Genomic DNA, 21,801 nt, shown 5'->3' with positions numbered 1-21,801 from the left:
TCTACAAAACATAAATATTCAATAGATATCCAATAAAAAATACAAACCTCAGCTGGAGTTCGGTTCACTACGCCAACGCTGTTATCCGCAGCAGTGTTCTCTTTCCGAACGTTTTTTTTACTTCCTTTGATTCTGCTTTTCAAGGTTAAACTTTAATTTCTAAATCAGAAAAGCTCCTCTTTTTGGCCGGATTACGTATCTCCTTGTCGCAAAATCTAGGGACGAGGCATCTACACCCTAAATGTACAGGGGATATGTCAATTACGATCGATTTCAGCCACGCATTTATCAAGATAGGATCATTCGTATGAAGCGAATGGCGGCATACAAATGTAAGATGAATCACAAGTAAACCCTGTCATAAGATGATTTCTGCGCACGGATCTGCGCTCGTTTCTACGTTAGATTGATAAATGAGGCCCATTGTCTCCTAGGCTTTTTTTAATGTGTCTGTGTTATGTTGTTTGTAGGTTTCTCTTTATCTTGCTGGGGCCAATTGGGAAAGGACCTCAGTACCACGAAATCGGCCGTTCCATTGCCACACTTATGACAGATGAGGTCCGTGTACACATGCTCTGCATTGACTAACATTGGGAAATGTTGATATGCATTAACTGTAGATGTGTTGAGTTTGTTGAGTTTACTTGAACATCTTCTATTCAGGTTTTCCATGATGTGGCTTATAAAGCAAAGGATCGACTCGACCTCGTGGCTGGAATCGATGAGTTTTTGGACCAGGTTACTGTATTGCCCCCAGGCGAGTGGGATCCCACCATCAGAATAGAGCCTCCCAAAAATGTGCCCTCTCAGGTAACACACCTTGACTTCACACAGACCTCATACCAAAATGAAGAGTGCAAACTTCCCAAAATCATTTGTCTGGGATGAATAGCAATTGGGCCATGTTTTCATTTTGCAGGAGAAGCGAAAGGTTCCTCCTTTGGCCAATGGAGGGACGGATCTGGGGGAAGCTGAGGAGCATGGAGGTCATGAAGGACCAGAGTTACAGCGCACAGGGAAGTAAGTCATATAAATGTGTCGGAATAATGTAGGTGTGTGTGTTAAAACTGGGTGATATACCTATAATTTGTATAGATTGATATTTTTTACATTTATATTTGGGCTGTCAATGTTAACACACATGCAATTCATTCATTTTTAGATTAACGCGTTGAAATATTTAACGCACTATCAGTTTATTTGGTCATCATTTTGTCTATCGTTTTGAAAAAGTTGCTTTGACGTGTTCGGTATAAACTAGTCATCGTCAATAAGCTCAATGCGGGCCGGATCCGGACCTTCGCTTTGTTCCATCCAGACCACGAAACTTAGGCTGATAAACCATTTAAAACCATTTGACTATTTTGAAGCCGCGTGTATTCACAATGGAGAATCACATCAAACACGCTCTCAGGAACATTTATGTTATTGATCTTTTGCCGCTATATCTTCTAATATCTTTATCTAGCACCAAAACGCTGCTTTTAACCCTTTCCGCTCCGTGCGTGCAAAGTCCCGCCTCATGAAGAGCAGCAGACACGTGCTTATTTTAACAATAGTTGTGCAGACACGGAGCTGGTAAATGGACACACAACAGTAAAAAAAATGCAGCAATATTTGTGATATTTTACGAACCATAACCTTTTTATCTACATTTAGCATTAGCATTATTGGTCAGCATGTAAACATTTGTTACCCTGTGATAACCCAGGCTAAAGACTCATAATCAAATTAATTATTAGATAACAAACATTAAAGATTTATGTCAAGCATTAATTTCAATCTTTAAAATGGCATTATGCAGTCAATATTTAAGATATTGTTGTTTTATTTTCAAAGAATAGTCTGTAGGATGATTTTATGTAGAAAACAGTAAACTTTTGCTGGGTTTTCACAAGCAGGGTCACATTTAGTGATGAACAACGTTCTTATTGTGAAATGATTAAAAGATAGAAGTAGTTCTGGTATGAATGGCAAGGCAAGGCAAATTAAGTGAGTAAATTTGTTTTCTTTTTATGATGATAGCATTTTAATTGTTACATTTGCTGTTTGTATGTTGTCAGTAGTTTTTTTTCATTTAGAAAATATTAATTTGATTTTTATTAAGAGGGCATTCCCCTAAAGCCACAGAGCCTACAATACATACAAACTGTGAATATCAAATTATTTCGGTGCTGGTGCTGATACTGGAGCCGGTTCTTGGCCGAGGATGGCTTTCAAGTATCCAGAGAAAGCTCCGCCTACTGACGTTGATAGTTCGAGACCAACAAGGTCTCGGGGCCAGTTTGGAACCAGGATCTTGGCACTGGTTCAGGATATTTTTGAGTGGAAAAGCGCAGCCCGGTTCCCAGTTGGACTCCTGCACAAGCCTCGGTGGAAAAGCCGTATGTCAGACAGAGCACCAGTATATTATGTTCTCTTTCATGATTGAATGAACATAACACACAAGGTTATGCTAGAAGGCCGTTTTGTCTAGAATTTTCAAAGTACAGATTTCAACGTAATTCCTTATTGAATGCAAAGAGTTGTGAAAATAGGACAGGGTGTCAGATCTGCGTTTTATATCATTCTTAAACCTGCTGCTGTTGTCATTAATGTTAATATAAGAACAAAAGAGGAAATCAGTGTGTTTTGTAGCTTTAATTCTGTATCTAACTTAGAATTAAGCAATAAAGACTGTAAAATGTTAGTGAACTTGTATAACCTCTTCAGTTTTGCGCTACTTGTGAGACATAAGAGGGGAGTGAAATGCCGCAGTAACCTTCAAATTTGATTAATATTAGAAAATCACAATATTCTGTTATTTTGTTTCTTCAGCAGAATGATTTCAATTATATCAAATATTCAGTATATCGCCCAGCTTTAGTGTGCATACATGTACTTTTATATGTGTATATGGCAGGTGCATGTGTATGATTGTTTCACTTGAAACTAAGCAGTGTACTTGAGAACATACACATATAAACATGCAAAACTCCTGAGGCAGAAAATGTCAAAAACATTTGCATACACAAATTTGCATGCACAAGAATACTGTTAAGTTTGCATACATTCTCACTTTGCATGCACAACAAACAAATGCATTATACAGTATATAGGAATGCACCGATATGTAAATTTTGGCCGATAACCGATAATTCCTTAACATTGGGAGCCGTTAGCAGATATAGTGGCCGATATACAGTATCTAAATATTATTAAAAACTTTTCTGTGCCAGAAAAAAAGCAAAAAGTGGGTATTTTATTAAAGGATTTTATTTGAAAACATTGACTGAAGAAAAATAGGTAACCATTAGTTCTCTTTTAATCCTAAAAAATGTGTACCAAGCCTACTTTACACTAGTTAAAGATTCTTTAAACTTTTCTGGTACAACTTTTATTTAATGAACAAATTATAGATTTTCCTCCAGAGCAACCCAGAAAGGTGTTCTCAGTAGCCACAATTCTAACAGGTCTCAAGACAGAATGCATTCAGACAGCATTTTGCTTTAAACAGTATATTTGTTCCTATAATTTAAATACTGTGACTGCATCGACAATGTTTTGCTAATAGCAGTAAGTGAATGATCACGACAGAAAGACAGTAATGTACTATATTTGAACAGTGAGGATGGTGAAATGATTTATGATTTATCTGCTTTTATAATTGTTATTAATGTCCGATACCGATATCATAAAAAATGACCGTTTATCGGCCGATACCGATATGGCTGATAATTTATCGTGCATCCCGAATTATAAAGCATCAAATTTTTGAGATACAGATCATTTGTTTCTGATCTTCAGGTTATTCGGTGGCTTGTTCAAGGACATTAAGCGTAAAGCTCCACACTACCTGTCAGATTACGCAGACGCCATCAGTCTGCAGTGTTTGGCTTCTTTCCTCTTCCTGTACTGCGCCTGTATGTCACCTGTTATCACTTTTGGAGGCCTCCTGGGAGAAGCTACAGAAGGCCGTATAGTAAGAAGACATCAGTACAGAAGAAAACATACGCGTTGACTACATTCTGCGTCTAATATATATATTCCCTTCCTCTCTTTCTTTCAGAGTGCAATAGAGTCTCTGTTTGGAGCTTCAATGACAGGTATTGCCTACTCTCTGTTTGCTGGGCAGCCCCTCACCATTCTGGGCAGCACAGGGCCGGTTTTGGTGTTTGAGAAAATCCTCTTCAAATTCTGCAAGTGAGCACTTCTAAATTGTGAATGAAAAGGGAACTTTCTAAGAATATGTTGTGTGCCGCATCTGTGTTTTAATGTCAAGATTTTCATTTTACCTTTCCGTGTGTTTTCAGAGAGTACGGTTTGTCGTACCTCTCCTTACGTGTGTGTATCGGACTGTGGACGGCTTTTTTCTGCCTGCTGCTGGTCGCCACAGACGCCAGCTCACTGGTGTGTTACATCACACGATTCACAGAGGAAGCTTTTGCTTCCCTCATCTGCATCATCTTTATTTATGAGGCTCTGGAGAAACTCATCCATCTGGGAGAAACTTACCCTTTCAACATGCACAATAACCTCAACCGGCTCACTGACTACTCGTAAGTCTTAGAGCACTCACACATACAGTTGCAAATGTATAGTTATAGATACACACACATCCACACACATCTTAACAATCACAGTCATACTAGTAAGTATCTAGTCACACTAATAATCTGTAAACAAACTCAAGAAATTGCACTTTGTGTGTTTGGCAGGTGTGTGTGCACAATGCCCAAAGACCCCAGCAATGCCACACTGGGTTACTGGCAGGACCAAAACATCACTGCATCTGAGATCGACTGGTTAGGACTAGATGTCAAGGTGAGTTTAATAACATTTGACGAATGTAGTAATGTTTATCCGGGTGTTTTAATGTGTACAGATAATATTCATAATGTGCACAGCACACTGCATATTTTGTTTTAACTTTACATTATGGAAAATGCATTAGCTAACATAAACTACAAACATTTTAATCTTAGTTAATACCACAATTGTTCATGTTAGTTCATGGTGCAACTAATGTTAACCATTACAACTTTAAATTTGTAAAAATCTATTAGTAAATGTTAAAATTAACATGAACCAAGATTAGTAAAGGGACAATTCCAGTGTTATCGATGTGACATCTTCAGGCAAAACGTGAAATATAAGTTCTCATAGAATGTCTCCCATGTATTGAACCATCGGTTTATAATTTCCTAAAACCCTGATGATGGAGTCCAAACATCAGAAAAATATCAGTCTGTGCATAAGTTTTCTATTTTCAAAGAGAAAAATGAATATGGATGTGATAAATAAGGACACGTTTTTGAGAGACAACGTACTTTGAAGGATTTCTGTGAATGAAAATTGAGCAGACCAGAAGCAATGAAACGCAACAAACGGAGAAGGGATGGCTCTTTATAGAACATAAAATACATTTTTATGTGTCCATTTATAAGGAATATGTACTGTTATGTATGTGACAATTCAGTTACCTGACTATAAGAAAATTTCTTTAAAAACACAAAATATGCTTTAAATCAAATGTAACACATAGTTTCTTCCTATCTCATAACAATCTTGACTACCTATAGAGTAGCATTGCATACTTCGTATCTTCATAGAGTCTTTAGTTTGATCTCATTTACAAAAGACAGACACAGCTGAACGATTATTTCTGAAACAGGCGACACGCTGAACAATTGCAGGGGGGCAGGATTACAGCCCGAGCACACAATACATCATCACATTATCCCTGCATAACTGTTGATTCACTATAAGTTTGTGCTGTTTACATAATGCACGTATGCACCGGTTGCCAACAAAACACAGACATATGACTCAGTTTCACTAACCGCGTACGGTTCATGTCCGGCATCTTTTAGTGATGGGACCGCTCCATCAATCATTTTCAAACGATCTGCAAATCCAGCAGTACCGTTTACATAACGTTCATCACCGAAATGCTGTGAACAAACGCACACAAGTGAACTCTGCAAATCAAGGAGCCATTCAAATCACCAAATATTGACATCTGACCTACAATATCAGTATGATGAAAACCTTTGCTTAAAACTTTTTTTTTCATCTTAAGGTTGACATTTGAAAGGAAGTGCTCAAATGCTGTATTCTTCATTGTCAGATCATGTATCAACTAATGTTAACAGATTCAATTTTATGGTAAAATATATGTTTTGTTATGTCTCAGGGCTGTATAGAGAATAGAGGGGAGTTTGTCGGCAACGCATGTGGTCATCACGGTCCGTACGTCCCTGATGTTTTGTTCTGGTCCGTCATTCTCTTCTTCTCCACGGTCGCCATGTCCTCCTTCCTCAAAGAATTCAAAACCAGCCGCTACTTCCCAACCAAGGCAAGAAGCTTGTGTGATTTTTCTAAATATCAATGTGCATTTACATACATTATGGTTAAATGTTTGAGATGATGAACGTACACTGCACAAAGTGTAAATGAGGAATTTACATTAAAAGGGGACGGGGTGTTTCTCGTTCCTGATATAAATCAAATATCTGTATGTTACTTCTCTAGGTGAGATCTGTGATCAGCGATTTCGCTGTTTTTTTCACCATCTTGACCATGGTTCTGATCGACTACTGTCTTGGAATCCCCTCCGCCAAACTTCAGGTTCCCAATGAGTTTGAAGTGAGTCAGAGAATATTAAATATATACTGCATGGTGGTTTTCATTTTTACATAAATCTTGCACATCTATTTATCCTCAATGAATATGTTTTTGATCACATGATCTTTTACAGCCAACCAGAGATGACCGTGGCTGGTTCATCAGCCCCTTGGGGCCAAACCCATGGTGGACCATTCCAATAAGCTTCATCCCAGCTCTGCTGTGCACCATTCTCATCTTCATGGACCAACAGATCACTGCTGTTATCATTAACAGGAAGGAACACAAGCTGAAGGTATTAACACGTTCATGTGGTCTACAGAAATGCCAAATGTCTTCTCATGTGTGTGTCTGTGTGTGTGTGCGTTCACAGAAAGGTTGTGGGTACCATCTGGACCTCTTTGTGGTGAGCGTGATGTTGGGCGTGTGCTCTTTGATGGGCCTGCCGTGGTTCGTGGCCGCGACGGTTCTGTCTATCAGCCACGTGAACAGCCTGAAACTGGAGTCTGAATGCTCCGCCCCCGGAGAGCAGCCAAAGTTTTTGGGCATTAGGGAGCAGCGGTTCACCGGTCTCATGATATTCGTGCTCATGGGCTGCTCGGTGTTCATGACCTCGGTACTAAAGGTAAGTTGTCTTTTATATGGAGTCTGTTGAGGTCAGCTGGATCCACCTGTTGTTGTTTTTTTCGCATGCAGCAAACTAAGGCACCATTCTTTCTTGCATTTTAGTTGTTCACAGATTTTTTGTTATGTTCTTAATTTTCTTTAGAAAAAGTACAGTGAATAATTTCCCTGATAGCACACTCCATCTGGCTTAGGTCTATTTGAAATCTGTATTTACATCTGCAACACATAGTTGCTTACCTGCAATACTTGGACATCTTATAGATGACTTTTGTATGATGTTTATGATTAAGGATGGATGTAAAACAGCTCTTTCTAAGATTATTAGCAGATGTTTTTACACAGCAGATGTTTTCCAGATCTCCAGATCTTTAGCAGATGTATGACTGACGTCTCCGAGACGTATTGCAGATCAGCAAACTATGTATTGCAGATGTCTTGCAGAAGTAAATGCAGACGTCAAGTAGACGTGAGCCAGACGGAGTGTGCTATCTTGATTGGGTATTTAAGGCACAGACATTGAAACACAATAAGATTTTGGACATGCTAAATGTAATTTCTGTTCAGGGCAGATAATATCTAGTTCGGAACGCAAATTATATGGTTCATGTTTGGTTGGGGTTGAATGTTAACTTTGCAGAAACTGACACACCAGGAGCAGGACTGGAGATCTCAGTCTTATACTTATTATCAATGAAATAACTTTTGGGGGTTTTAATTTAAGTGGGTGTTTATTTACTACTTTCTACTGTTGTTATTTACTACTTCTATTGTATATATTGCGTTTATTTCCTTTTATCCTCAGCACATACCGATGCCTGTGTTGTATGGTGTTTTTCTTTACATGGGAGCATCGTCTCTCAGAGGCATACAGGTACTGCAACTGGTTTTTACATTATTATTCAGTGTAATGTGCCATTCAGTTACAAAGAATAATCAGAATCAAGATACACTACAGTTGTATATAGTTGTTGCTTTTCTTTCAGGTGCTTAATCCTGTTCTTCAAGAAGTTTCGTTATATTAACTATACGTATATTCTGCAACTGAATGAGAACATAGATTCAAGTTTAGAAATTTTAAATTGACCACTAAAGTCTCATTCTTGTACTTTCTGTACATATCATTGCTGTCCTTCCAAAACCGCTGATGTCCAAATTTGCTTTTTTTTTTTTAAATGACACTGTACACTGTACTGTGTTGTCAAAGTTGACAAGCATTTTTCAATACTTTTGATTTGTTAGATATTTGCAAAACCAAGTGACAAACATAAAGGCTGACTAATAATAATACTTTATGCCCCGCCCCCGAAATATGAAGAAACAAGGTTTCAGAACGACAGCAGTGATATACAGTATTATGCCGTGTTTGAGGCGTGTTTGTTTTCTGCTGTCAGTTCTTTGATCGTGTGAAGCTGTTCTGGATGCCTCCGAAACACCAGCCGGACTTTATTTACCTGAGACACGTCCCGCTGAGAAAGGTCCACCTGTTCACCATCATCCAGCTCAGCTGCCTGGTGCTTCTGTGGGTCATTAAAACCTCAAGAGCTGCCATTGTTTTTCCCATGATGGTAGGACATCAATGGCGTGTGTTTATACAGTATGCGTATCTCCCAGGGAGTTCATTTGTTTGACTGTTTACAAAATGTATGTTTGTGTGTTTTCTCACAGGTATTGGCTTTGGTCTTCATCCGTAAGCTGTTGGATTTTTTCTTCTCTAAGCGAGAGCTCAGCTGGCTTGATGACCTCATGCCCGAGAGCAAGAAGAAAAAACTGGAAGATGCGCAGCAAGAGGTACTCACAGAACTGATGCTATTGGCCAAAAGTGGCCAATCACTACAGACGGTGTTTTAAAATGACATCAACCATGTCTTGTTTCTCTTTCTCTCAGGAGAATCAGTGTGTTTTGGTGGAGGATGAAGGAATTGTTCAAGTACCTCTTGAGGGGCATTACAAGTATGTCGTGTTGTAAAATGTTGTGTTGGGAGAAGACATGATGTAATATTAATGTGAAAGCATAACAAATTCATTACAAATACATCAAGGAAAAAATGTGACAACAGCCACAGGGAATATTTCAGCTGGACCGCAATATGTTGATAGGCAAAAAAAATAATGACTCATCCCCTCATTTAGATGAACTGCTACTGAATTTATTTAAGAATCTGAAAGCGTCACGAAAATGAGCATGTTAGATTAAAAACAAATATTGATGTGTTTGTGTTTAAGGGACGATCCATCCACCGTCAACATTTCAGATGAAATGACAAAGACATCTTTTGGAAATGTGTGGAAAGGCATCACCAGTGACAGCTGCAAAAAAGATCAAAGCTCAAAAAGGTTTGGATTTACAATCTCTCCCCCCAAAAATCAAAAGTAAAATATACCTTCACTGAAATCCTGGCACACACGTGTATTTGATGTTGCCATTCACATTTTTTCAGTTTTTTTGGATGCAATAGATTATTTAAAAGAACGTTCCAGATTCAGTACATATGCACATGTATTAACCTTTATTAACATGCCCATTAGCACAGACTATAATGTTAATATAAATAACATAAGAATTTAAAGACAGTTGAAGTCAAGTTATTTAATAAATTGTACACAAAATGTGAAACATTGTACTTGACCTGGAACATTGATGTCAAGAAAGAACACACCTGACCCCCACCGAGTGTGCAATTGTGGCACATTTTATCCATTGGAACATGAAAATATACTTCAAGGACAAAACTTGACTGAGTAGATTTGTTAAGCAGTGAGGTGGAGTTTGGCCATAAGCCTTTCTTTCAAGAAACCCCTCTTCAGTCAAATCCTCAAACATGCTGTTCACCTTCAAAGTGAAATTTCAGGCTCTATAAAATATCATGACTGAATTTTTCATCCCCTATCACTCAAAAGCTCCCTCTCCTAATGTCTCAGATGCTGATTTCCAAAGGTAAGACGCAACCCAAACCCGTTGTGCACAATCACTGTATTGAAATTAGTTTTGCGGTCTCTTTGCCTCCATCTTCTGGTGCTATGATGTTCAAACTCCCTCTGCTTTCCTTTTCTGGATGACTATTTTCACTATGCGTCTTACTTGTTAAGAGTTTGATGACAATCTTCAGTTCTTTACTAAAGATACACAGCATTCCATTGGGCGTATGAGGGACTGAATCAAGCCTGTTGTTCTTATGCATGTTTGTGTGTATTTGTTGAGAATGTTAATTGCATGGAAAAGCATGATTTTTGGATGGGTACGCAGTCAATGTTGAGATGTCAATGATTACAAACTCTGTGAGAACAGATAATGATAGATCATATTAGGGCTGTCAGTTTAAAACAAGCATTCAGTGCCATTTGGTTCAATTATTTTAAAGTAAAGCAAACACTACATTGACTCCTTTGAATCTTTGAAGGATCCAAATTTTGCTTTTCAACAAATTTAACACAGTATATGATATATTATATCTTATAATATTGGATTACATTTTTTGACAGCCCTAATGATACTAAATGCTTCATTCCTTTATCTTTGCTGAGCATGGGTTCAGACAAAACAGGACATTTTTGCTCAACAATTGCTTTTGTCAAAATCCTTTATCACCATTTTGATGTGAATCTCTGTGTAACGTTCTGCAGCTCAACACTTAAAGGAACCTCGAGACACGAGCCAGGTGATGAAGAGAAAGACACAGATTTGGATAGAGAGACAAGTTTGTGAGTTTACGTTGTTCAGACGTTTTGCATCGTGCCCAACATAAAGCACCAGTATGCTTCTGTTCTGTAGATCCGTTTGTGCCAGTCTGTGCTATAAGGCATTATGGTATATTAAATCATTTTTATGTGTGTGTGTGGTATTTTTTGAGCATATGTATATCTGAGTTTACCCACGAAGAGCAAATTGTGTGTTCAAAATCTACTGTTCCATTGTAGTTTCACCTGTAGAAATTGTAAAAATTCAAGGTTGCTTTGGTTTGTATGTTATACTGTATATTTTTTGGACAGTAGATCCTATGGCAATTCCCTGTTATATAGCCTCAATATATAGTTTATTTTAGAAAACTTTTTTATTACGCATAACTGACACTCACTTGCAGTCGTATCATAAAACTTTTTTCTTTTAAAGAAAGATGCAAATGTAGTTAAGTCATCACATAATGCTTTTTAAATGTCTGTGATATGTTCCTCACTTCACAATATATTGGATGTTAATATATACAATTTATGAGCAGTGACCAATATTTTCTAAATACTTTTATGAACAATTTTGTGGATTTTAAACATATGAGCCAAAACTTTTATCTTCATTTTATCCTACAGCACATTATCTTCTTGAACTTGTTCATATGAAATGCATTCACGTACATAAAATCTGTTGTTTTATTTTTGGAAAATGATTAGTATGAAGCTCTATTTCATTTTCGCAAAATTCTGTGTAGCATTTAATCCATGCAAATAATAGTGAACATATATTTTGTCAAAATGCTGCAAATAATAAACCATGAAGGGGGGTGATTGAACTGTATAGTGTTGTTTCACATTGTCTCTGGGTGACATCATCCTTTCTAAGACTCATTTTCACACTAAGAGACCTTATCACTCAGATTATATACTGCCAATAACACAAAAGTCATACAAGAAATGCAATAATTTTCCTTTTCATAAGAGGAGCATTACAACCATGTACTTACCAGAGACAAATTTATTATTAACACATGTATATGTATTTTGTCTGTGTATAATGTTCAATAGATTTTTCAATGTGTGGTTTAGGTTTGAATACTGTATGTGGGGGGAAAGAATGATTTCATGTTATTTTTACCATTTTCAATGTTTGTTAACAAAATGACACTCACATTCAGTGACACTCAAGACACATAAATGTTATGTTGATGTACACATTTGTTGTTACTGTATCACTATAAAATAAAACTTACTGAAAACAGTTTCTCTTATGAAATTAGTCATTAAAATTGTATCATTACAACTGTCATTAAATGTGAGATTAAATGTGATTGAAAACCAAGGTGTGTTTTTTTAAACATGTACCAGTATAATAAGTTGTCCTGAGGATATAGACATGCAAACAACATCTGTTTAGTGCTCAAACAGAAACCAATTTGAATCTAAGAGTTTTTTTCTATTGAAGCGTTTGCATTTATATTACTATATTATTATAAGTTAATAGTAGCCCTAGTGATAAGTGAATCCATAATTTCAATCACTGAAACCTTTTTAGAGTCCATGTGTGTTTGTTGTATCTTTAGGCTATTTTTGTTTTAGAAAAATTGTGCGTATTTAAAATAGTATTGTGTTTTTTCATGTTTCATTTCGCAATCATGAACAATCCCTTTGGGTTTTTCTCAAAGATTTTGGAAGTTTCTGTGATTTGGAATTGAAATGATCGCTCAAGCCTATTAAATCATAAACTTGTGTAAATATCAGTGTATTCTGTCCAGCTTTAACCAGCTTTTGTTCTTCATTAGCAGTCTTTTGTTGTGTTAAAATTGTGAACAAACTGTAAGCAAATTCATTTTCAATGATTGAAAACTGTATGCTTCTACCATTATTATTTAACTACATCAACAAGGCAACTCATTGCTTAAAGATACTAACAAATTTTATCCAACAAAAGATCCTAGAGCTTGGCACAACTAGCCATGTGTAGCCTGTATACATTTTTAAGATGGCAATATAACAATATCTAGCATTTTAAGCCATCTTGAAATAAACATGTCTATTTGATATTGCCATTTTGCAGTGGTGTCTGTAACAAAAGGAAAAATGATCAAATGCACTCATAATGCATCGCCATAACAATTTTACTTCTGAAGTTGCCTTAATGCCAAGAAAATGCCATACAGCCAAATTCCCTTTCATTCCAGTTATAATGCACTACATTTGTTCAGACACCGATTTATGGTTGAACATAAGCATATTCGAAGTTGGTCAGTATTAATTATGTTTAATTTATTTATATCACCTAATGTATAATGGCTCCTGTATGACCCTAACTCTTTGTAAGTCGCTTTGGATAAAAGCGTCTGCTAAATGACTAAATGTAAATCACTCTATCTCAGTGGTTAGTGCATGGCACTTGCAACGCCAAGGTCATGGGTTTGATCTCAGGGGATTGCACATAGTCAGATACAAATGTATAGTAGGCCTATATTGCAATGTAACTCGCTTTGGATACAAGCGTGTGGCAAACATGAATGTAAATGCAAATGGATCTGACAGTGTTGCGGTTTGAAGGGCGTAACATGGAATTATGACACATGAGATCGAATTATTCACAATTATGATTGATTATCGCCGAGAGTAGATGTTATGTAGAGTGTTAAATGAGCAGAATTCATCAGATCACGCTTTTGCTTTACAAAACGACTTATAACCAGCAGGTGGCGCTGTGGAACAGTATATGTAGGCCACCCTACTGATCAAACTCAGCGTAGTGCTAAAGCTCCATCTGGCGATGAAGCTTTGTTAGGTCAATACTTTTTTCACAATTAAACTATTTTATTTGACATTTTTCTTTTAGATTAAATTATCGTACCGTATTCTTCGGTGAAGATTACATATAGTCTTTTTATCTGTAGTAATTGCGTGAAGTGTAAATAAACAAAATTTTTCCTGTAGCTCAGTGGTAAGAGCATTTCGTTAACAACGCAAGGTTGTGGGTTCGAAACCAGGGGATTGCAGATACCTATGTAAAATGTATAGGATAAAGCACTCTAAATCGCTTTGGATAAAAGCCTAAATGTAAATGTGTCCATTTTTTAAATACATACATAACAATAATAAATTGAATATTTAGTCTTGAAAACAAAATGTAACATGCTATACTATCCTTATTTTTGTAATTGTATATCTTATAAGTTTACATTAGAAGGCAGGAGGGCAGATGGCTTCCCATCACTAGCGTTGTCAAGGAGATGATCTGGATCCCAAGGGCAATGTCGTCAAGTAAGATGATAACAGCCCGTCAGCTGAAATCAAAATGCGGAAAAGATTCTCGGCGGAACGCCAATTTATTCAAACACACAAAAAAGAAATAAAGTAAATAAATAGACAAATTCTACTCTGTAGAAATGTTAAATGTATTTAGAGTTATAAAGCATAATTAAAGATTTCAATATTTACATTATTCAATATAATAATTTTCTATGTAAACGTGTATGTACAGAAAGGAAAGCATTTGTATTTTTTCTATTGTAATTTAAAATAATGATCATTTTTATAATATTGAAAAACAATAATATGAATAATAATGTTACATACAAATTTTAATTCTAAAAATACATGCATGATTTTTAAACATTTTCCGAGAGGCTTTATTTTAGGTTCTGTTTGATGACTGATTTGGATGGCTGCGTGGCTGTGTGACTCCATTCCATTGAATCCATTATTCCAGGTTTTGTGACAAAGGAGCTTCACATCTCTCTCTAGGCAGGTATCCTCCCTCGGATTCTCTTCCTGGTGCCTGACACAGTCTGTAGGATAGAAGCCACAGAGCCGGGTAAAGTCTAGCCAGCATCAGCCGGACAGAGATTCAGAATGAATGATTAACATCACAATAGACTCTTGCATGCTGTAGAACAAAAGAGCCAGACCTCATCTGCCGGTCGGATCTCTCTCTCTCGTGTCCTCCATCGGAGGTTTCCATCAGGGCCTGGGAGTGGCCGCTGTCTTTGTGATAGAGGAGTGGGGAAGCCCTGGGCTGAGCTGAGGAGAGGGGAGAGGACCACTGTTCGCACCCTGAGATGCTCTGCAGGCTGGAGGAGGAAGAGGAGATGTCTCTAATGGAGCTTCAGCAGAGGGTTGACTGTGTCATCACCCATGTTGGTAAGTGGATCATTCGCTATGGTTGAGGAAAATGGGGGATTTGGGCTGAGGGGTAAAGAAGGGGGTGTGTGACGGTGTCAACCCTGAGTGCTTTCAGAGATTGATAGAGGACACATGAATTCTGTGGTTCTGTTGTAAGCTTGGGTTTGTGTAAAGTGTAATTTTATTTCATTTTTGTGTTTCATGTTTTTAATATTAAGACAAAAAACAGTTGGCTATAAATGGTGGATTCACAACAATAAAGCAGATTTTGTCTTGACATGTGCTTTTTAATATATATTTTATGAGGTTACGAGATGTTGTATTTCCCATTCATCAGTTTTGTAGAACACAATGAGACTGTTTAATATACTTTCAACTATTTCAGAAATTATTGTGTCATTTTAGATGTATGCGGTTTATAGAAAATCTGCGTATTTTTAATCCACTTCCTCCGTGCTAAATAGCCTTTATTCAAAACTGTTGTTTTATCCTCTTCCTGTCCTTATAAAAAGCTCAAAAATATTCAGGTGCTTCCCCGGGCATCAGAGAGAAGTAGGTTATTGTGCCATGCTGCTACCTCTATCCTGCACAAGAGGCACTACTGACGCCTCTGCTGCAGGCCTCTGGGGACGTAAAACACGTTACCGTGGAAACTGAGACGGCCAGCTCGCCATATTGATTCACGCTCCATGCTGTAACCACGCTCAGTGCTTCCTAAGTTTATTATGCTGATTATAACAACACACCTACACAGCTTCAGCTCTCTCTCAAGATGAAGCTTATGTTTTTTTAAATAATGATTAAACCATTGCACTTTGGGTTTGAGCAAAAATCCTGCAAAAAATCCTGCATAAAATCATACTTAATGGTAGTCATTTTTTGAGAAGAGACAAAAATCATTACTGGCCTCTTCACAGAGCCATTAGAGCCTATCTGAGTGAGTCACAGATGTTACCATCTAGCTCTGTAATAGTAACATGACTAAACGCTGAGAGGTTCTGCTCATGGATTGGTCAACTATGACATCATTCTTCTGCAAATATCAAAGCTGAGTGATATATTGGACACTTCTCGATATAAAGCTCATGCATATTTAACAGGACAGCTGAACAGCACTATAGAATAACACAGCAGTATACAGAGACACAGAGACTTACTTAATTTAAAATGATTGCAAATATTAGCTCATATTATTCATTTATATATGAGATCTTTGACCTTTTGTGTTGATGCTGAAGTGGTGAGCTAGCATTTACTTATAATAATATATATATATGATAAAATATATTAACTGTATGTCAGTGTATATCAGTACTGTATGCCAAATGTACAAACAGGCTGGACATGCTAACAGCATCATAAAAAGGAATAGGAATAATCTACATTATTTGTCATGAGGAGTCTGAGATGTTGTTAAAAAAACGTTTTTCAACATGGGACGACCATTTTTGTTTTTAGGACGATTTCGCCTGAAACATCTGTGCTTTAAACAGCCAGTCACTGCGACATAAAAGCTGTTTGAAATAACACAAAACTGTGTTATTCAGTCATCCTGAACTAATCAGGATAAAAGGATTAACACAAACAAACCAAATACTGAACGATCGAGAAAAAATACACACCTAGTCTTTCACACACACATACACACACACACACACACACACACACACACACACACGCACAGACGCACGCACACACACACACACAGGTGAGAACACAAAGAATTTGACATCACAAATCATCTGGAAAATACATTAATAATAGTTTCCAGGACATTATAATTTTTACAAGATGAAGTTTTCGAATGGCTGACAGAACATGTGATCATGTTTACTGGAATATAGCAGACATGACAGAAAATAAGGCCACTAATGTATAATAAACATAGAAACTATTTTTCTCTTTCTCTCCATCACACACATATACAAACTGTACATAAACACAGACACATGAGTTGGTCTTCTTTATAGGACATCTAAAAAACAAAATAAATGAATAAAAAAGAAGAAGAAGAAATTAATACTGTCATTGCTTAGTTTTGGTCTGCATCAGGAAAGTGAAAGAATATTTGTCAAATTCTGGAAACAGGCTTTACTTTATTACAATCAACATGACAACATCTCCACAGTCTTGAATTCACAGCAGAAGTGAGTTGTGACACAACATAACAAATCCAAAAAGGTGAACAATGAGAAGGTCATTGTGCTTCCTTCCCTGTCTCCACCCCACCCCCCTTCCCGCGTCCATCTACTTTTTGTGGGCTTCTCGGTATCAAATCTCTGTTATAGCTTACCCCTTAGAAGACTTCCTTTCTGCACTTCTGTCAATCAATATTATATAACCACAACGTCTAGATTCCTGGGCTCCAGCACACTTGTCCACCGGTCCAGAACAATCACATACACTAACCTATTTTTCACCATGGGGATTGTGTGAGATTTACAAAAATGTCAAAAATTTGTTCTTAAATCTCACATTACAGTGATGTTACAAAAACAGACTTGTGTCATCTTACATAACCAGTGTGAGATTGATTTCTTAGTGATTTGACAAGCGCAGCTGCTGTTCCCGGCTGTGCGGAAGAGCTCACGCTATTAAACGTTTTTTTCAGCTAATGGAATCCATTAGATTTCATTCACTGAACTTTCTGACGCAATATAGAATGATCCCTCTCTTCCTCCCTGCACTGTTGTGAGCGATCTGTGATTTAAACACAGACAGGGAAGTAGAAATACACATTAGTGAAAGTATGGACTGGCAGATTATCTGTAATGCACACTAATGTGAAGAATGATCTAAAGTTATAGATACACACTTGATTTTATAATACTCTTGGTCTCTGAAATATTAAAGGAATACTTTTGAAAACTTTGTATGCAGAAGAAACGCTGAGTGATTTTGCATGTGATGTGGTTGGTTGCTATGGGTAGTACAGGATATGATTGCAAAGGTGTTCAAAATGGTTGCTAGGGTTGGTATAGAATATGGTTGCTACGGTGTTCAGGATGGTTTCTAGGGTATCACTTACTCAATTTAGGTATAAAGCTCAATTTATGGTCCTGCGTTGAAGCAATGCCGTAGCCTACGCAGATGCATACCCTACACCATAACCTCATTTCATTTTTGTGTGAAGTATCCCTTTAAGAGCTCACGTGCATGTCTTGATGATATTCTGGTTACCACTCATGTATCAGGTCTCTAAAAGTGATAGTTCACCCAAAACTGAAAAGTCCTTCATTTTTACTCACATTCTTGTCATTTCTGACCTTCATGACTTTCTTTCTTCTGCAGAACTCCACACAGCAACAAATTTGCGAATTGTTTTGTTTTTTTGTCCTAGATTGTTTGCCCGTGATTTTGTGTTTAAACACAGTGCCTAGTTTTACAAGCATAAAGGTTTCCAGCCGCAGGAATGTCTGGATTTATGGAGCTTCTGTTGGCTCCACTTTGGGACATTACCTTTACTCTCACTTTCCATAAGTGCTGTGTTCATGCAACCATGACATTCATGAGTTTATATTCCCTCTAGTTTAAAGTCAACACTTATTAGCTCCCAGTGTAACATCTCTTTTGCACTCTTTAAGTGGCTGAAAAAGTTCAAACCTGAGGTTAATCACTCAGCAGCACATGACGCAGTCTCATGTGTGAGTTTTGTGGGGAGGGGTTTATGTGACCGTGTGAGACGCTGGGCTCTGTTTTGGGGTGGAGAGGGGAAAAAGGAATCAGTGTGTTTGTCCGAAGTTCTTCCTGACCCTCTCTAACCAGAGAACGCTGCACAGTGATGAATGTCTCATCGGGAGGGAGAGGAACAGGAAACAACCGTCGCTTCTGGCATTCTGGAAGATATTTGTGGAAAACATGTCAATGTGTTACCCGTGTACCAGAAGCACAGGAACCTCTGATGTCTACTTATTAAATTCTCAGAAGTAGTAGACAACCTGCAGGAGACGTTACGAGAGAGAGGTCGAACATTTGTGGGTCGCTGTGGCTCCTGGGACCACTAGCACAGCGCGGGACCATCCACACAATGGGTTCAGTTATGTGTAAGTCAGCTCTTATGTCTTTTAAAGCAGATTTTTGAAAGCATCTGTGCCTGAGGAGGGATGGTGTTAATGGCTTTTGCTTTTGTTTGCTTTTTCTGTGTGATATATAAAGAGAGAGAAAGGGAGAGATTTGGCTATAGCTCTGTGGAAGGGGTGTATAAGGTCTTTCTCAGAAATAAAGGTTTATGGGCTTAATAATGCTAAAGACGCAAAGAAATGTGACCTATAAAATGTGCCAGCATTCTAATGATTCACAACTGTTTCATTGGGTTGTAATCCAGCTCAGCAGTTTTGCTCATTCTGATGCTGATGGGCGACTTTAATGGTACAAGGACAAGGCTGAGTGAGGTCAAGGGGGTGATGACTCAATGAGTAAAAACTCAAGAATGACACACATGTTTGGTTTTGTTATCGTATCATAAGGACTTTCAATTTAAATAGGTTTTTATATTGTTTGTCATAGTTTATCATTGGTTCAAAGCAGCTGTACAGAAAATACATTTTCTTCAGCATTAATTTATATATATATATATACTAAATTATATATAATTATATAAAAAGAAAATACTTTGTATTAAGCCAAATGTATACCAAATGTAAATATTTTTGTACTTCTATTCACGGTGCCTTAAAATATTACAGTCGAGTACACTTGGGTCTTCCTAAGTTTCTTAAAGTGATAGGTCACCCTAAAATTTAAATTTTGCTTACTTTCTTCCTCAAAACACAAAAAAGGAAAATGTAGAAAAACTGAACAGAAACAGCACCCATTTACTTGCATTGGTTTTGTGTCTACACAATAGAAGTTAATGGGCGCTAACATTTTTCAAAATAACATTTTTTGTGTTATGTGGAAAATAGTCATACAGGTTTCAAATGAGAAGAGAGTGAGAAAATGATGTTAGAATGACATTTTTTGGGTGAAATATCCCTTTAAGTACTAAAAAGTACTTTTTTTTGTATTGAAAATTAGTGTGTGAAAAAAGAGAACTTTAAGCCCATTTAATTGTTTATAGTGCACTTTTTTATCAAGTGTTAGGGTGGGAAAATGTTTAAGAAAAAACTAATTTGGGTTTACACACACACGCACATGCACACACACATACCCCCCCACACACATATCCCCCCCCACACACACACACACACCGGAAGGTTCATTATCTCCAGAGGGGCAGTCCTAGATGTAATGATTTTAATTAATCGGTCAGTTCTGGTCGTCGACTCTGACTGAGCCGATATAAAATACCTTTAATATAATTGTATTGACTTTATTTCATGAAACCTTGCTACACATATGGAATAACCGTTTTATAAAAGCAATAAGCCCCACGAATAAGTGGGTTACAGTTCATTTTATAACAGCTACAGGATTTTAGGTACTCCGCTTCGTGCCACAATGCCCTCAGCTGCTTTATTATACTGTACAAACTGTTTATTTTATCCCCTAACTCTACCCCTAAACCTACCAACCATTTTGCATTTTTGGATTTAAAAAAATATATTGTTCTGTACGATTTATAACGCTTTTTGGCCCCTGCAGTGCCACGAGTCCTCATGTGTTGGTGTGCATTCAGGTTTAGGTCCCCACCGGGATATAAGAACAAAGCCGCACAAAACACACACTGAACTACAAGTTTGCTGCAGATAGTCTTAAGGCAGTAATCATTATGACGCAGCGAATAGATAGGATACTGTGTGTGTGTGTGTCTGTTTATTAAATACAATGGAAGGTCATCTCATCTTTTAGTTTGTGTGTGTGTGTTAGGAATGCTGTGTATTGACAGCTCTGAGGGAGAGGATACTCTCAGGTGGAGGTGTTTGTAAGTATATCCCCCACAGGAGAGAATTAGAATAGTTCTCTTAACTCCTAATCCAGCATCAGCAACGCTTCTGTCTACCTATTCTGGTCTGTCCTTGCTTTTCCGTGAGCTGAAAATTCACACACATAGTCTCATCCCTCGAGCCGAGGCAGGTTCAGCATGAGCAGGGTTATTCTGGGTTAGTACTGCGGTATGGAAGGTTCTCTGTGGTATCAGACCCTCCCGTCTCGCTGCTCGCTATGTGGGCGACACTCACCGGAAACGTCCTTTTCTGTGGTGCGCATCTCTGTGGGGGAAATGCAGTCCTACCATCGTTTTCTGGGAGTGTGTCTGGAGACAGAATTAGCTGCTAGGAGAAGTATGTCTTCCTTTTCTCATCTTCCTCTTTCACTCGGCTTGCTTTAAACACTTTTTCTGATTGTATTGACTGAATGATTTTATCAGTGGTGCAGTGAGATGCAGTGTTGCAGTTTGGTTGATTAAAGTGTGTGATTCTGCAGATAAATATGTTTGTGTGTGTGTGCGGGCATGTAAGCATCAGTGGAAACAGACAATCTCTCTTAAAGAGGATTAAATGGGTCAAATAGGCGGCCTCGTTCATTACTGTGACTAATATATGCCTGATCAAAAGTGTGAAATATTCTTTAAAATGACGTTTTCACGTTGTTTTGGTGCACTGAACTGTGTTTGGTTTGAAAACATGAACGCAGAATTGTAAATGATGCACTTATCATTTTGTTTCCCAGTTGAATGTAGCTTTTTTATGATGTATTTTAAATAAATTCAGTTTATTCAGATATAAAGTTTTTCAATACTTTCTCTTTCTGGACATTCTGTTATAATGAAAACGGAAATATATTGTCTGAGGGCAAAATACTTCAATAGAGTTTTTCAAA

The 21,801-nt window shown here is 37.5% G+C and overlaps 2 protein-coding genes across 11 annotated transcripts in view; both read left to right on the top strand.

The window, feature by feature from the left end:
- slc4a10a (solute carrier family 4 member 10a) overlaps positions 1–12,241 on the top strand; it is a 32,960-nt gene extending 20,719 nt beyond the window's left edge. For 2 of the 3 annotated variants that reach the window (XM_056734198.1, XM_056734199.1), the window contains 17 exons: positions 471–558; positions 664–810; positions 920–1,020; positions 3,787–3,961; positions 4,049–4,182; positions 4,293–4,538; positions 4,698–4,803; positions 6,176–6,337; positions 6,514–6,627; positions 6,740–6,901; positions 6,980–7,231; positions 8,036–8,104; positions 8,625–8,798; positions 8,899–9,021; positions 9,119–9,183; positions 9,457–9,567; positions 10,855–12,241. In XM_056734198.1, coding sequence (XP_056590176.1) covers positions 471–558; positions 664–810; positions 920–1,020; positions 3,787–3,961; positions 4,049–4,182; positions 4,293–4,538; positions 4,698–4,803; positions 6,176–6,337; positions 6,514–6,627; positions 6,740–6,901; positions 6,980–7,231; positions 8,036–8,104; positions 8,625–8,798; positions 8,899–9,021; positions 9,119–9,183; positions 9,457–9,567; positions 10,855–10,936 — 2,311 coding nt within the window. In that variant the 3' untranslated portion in view covers positions 10,937–12,241. Of the gene's footprint in view, positions 1–470; positions 559–663; positions 811–919; positions 1,021–3,786; positions 3,962–4,048; positions 4,183–4,292; positions 4,539–4,697; positions 4,804–6,175; positions 6,338–6,513; positions 6,628–6,739; positions 6,902–6,979; positions 7,232–8,035; positions 8,105–8,624; positions 8,799–8,898; positions 9,022–9,118; positions 9,184–9,456; positions 9,568–10,131; positions 10,169–10,854 lie in introns of all 3 variants that reach the window. The other variant, XM_056734200.1, reaches the window with a different exon arrangement.
- A 2,458-nt stretch (positions 12,242–14,699) lies between these two features.
- The window catches only part of mcf2l2 (MCF.2 cell line derived transforming sequence-like 2), a 55,604-nt gene continuing 48,502 nt past the window's right edge, over positions 14,700–21,801 (top strand). For 7 of the 8 annotated variants that reach the window (XR_008904965.1, XM_056734297.1, XM_056734302.1 and 4 more), the window contains exon 1: positions 14,700–15,060. Coding sequence is in view for 7 of the 8 variants with exons in the window: in XM_056734297.1 (XP_056590275.1) it covers positions 14,979–15,060 (82 nt within the window). In the remaining variant the exon portion in view is untranslated. Of the gene's footprint in view, positions 15,061–18,773; positions 19,086–21,801 lie in introns of those variants that run through there. The other variant, XM_056734298.1, reaches the window with a different exon arrangement.

Source organism: Triplophysa dalaica, chromosome 21 (assembly GCF_015846415.1).
Source record: "Triplophysa dalaica isolate WHDGS20190420 chromosome 21, ASM1584641v1, whole genome shotgun sequence".
Taxonomy (NCBI): domain Eukaryota; kingdom Metazoa; phylum Chordata; class Actinopteri; order Cypriniformes; family Nemacheilidae; genus Triplophysa; species Triplophysa dalaica.
This window is presented reverse-complemented; position numbering and strand designations above follow the sequence as displayed.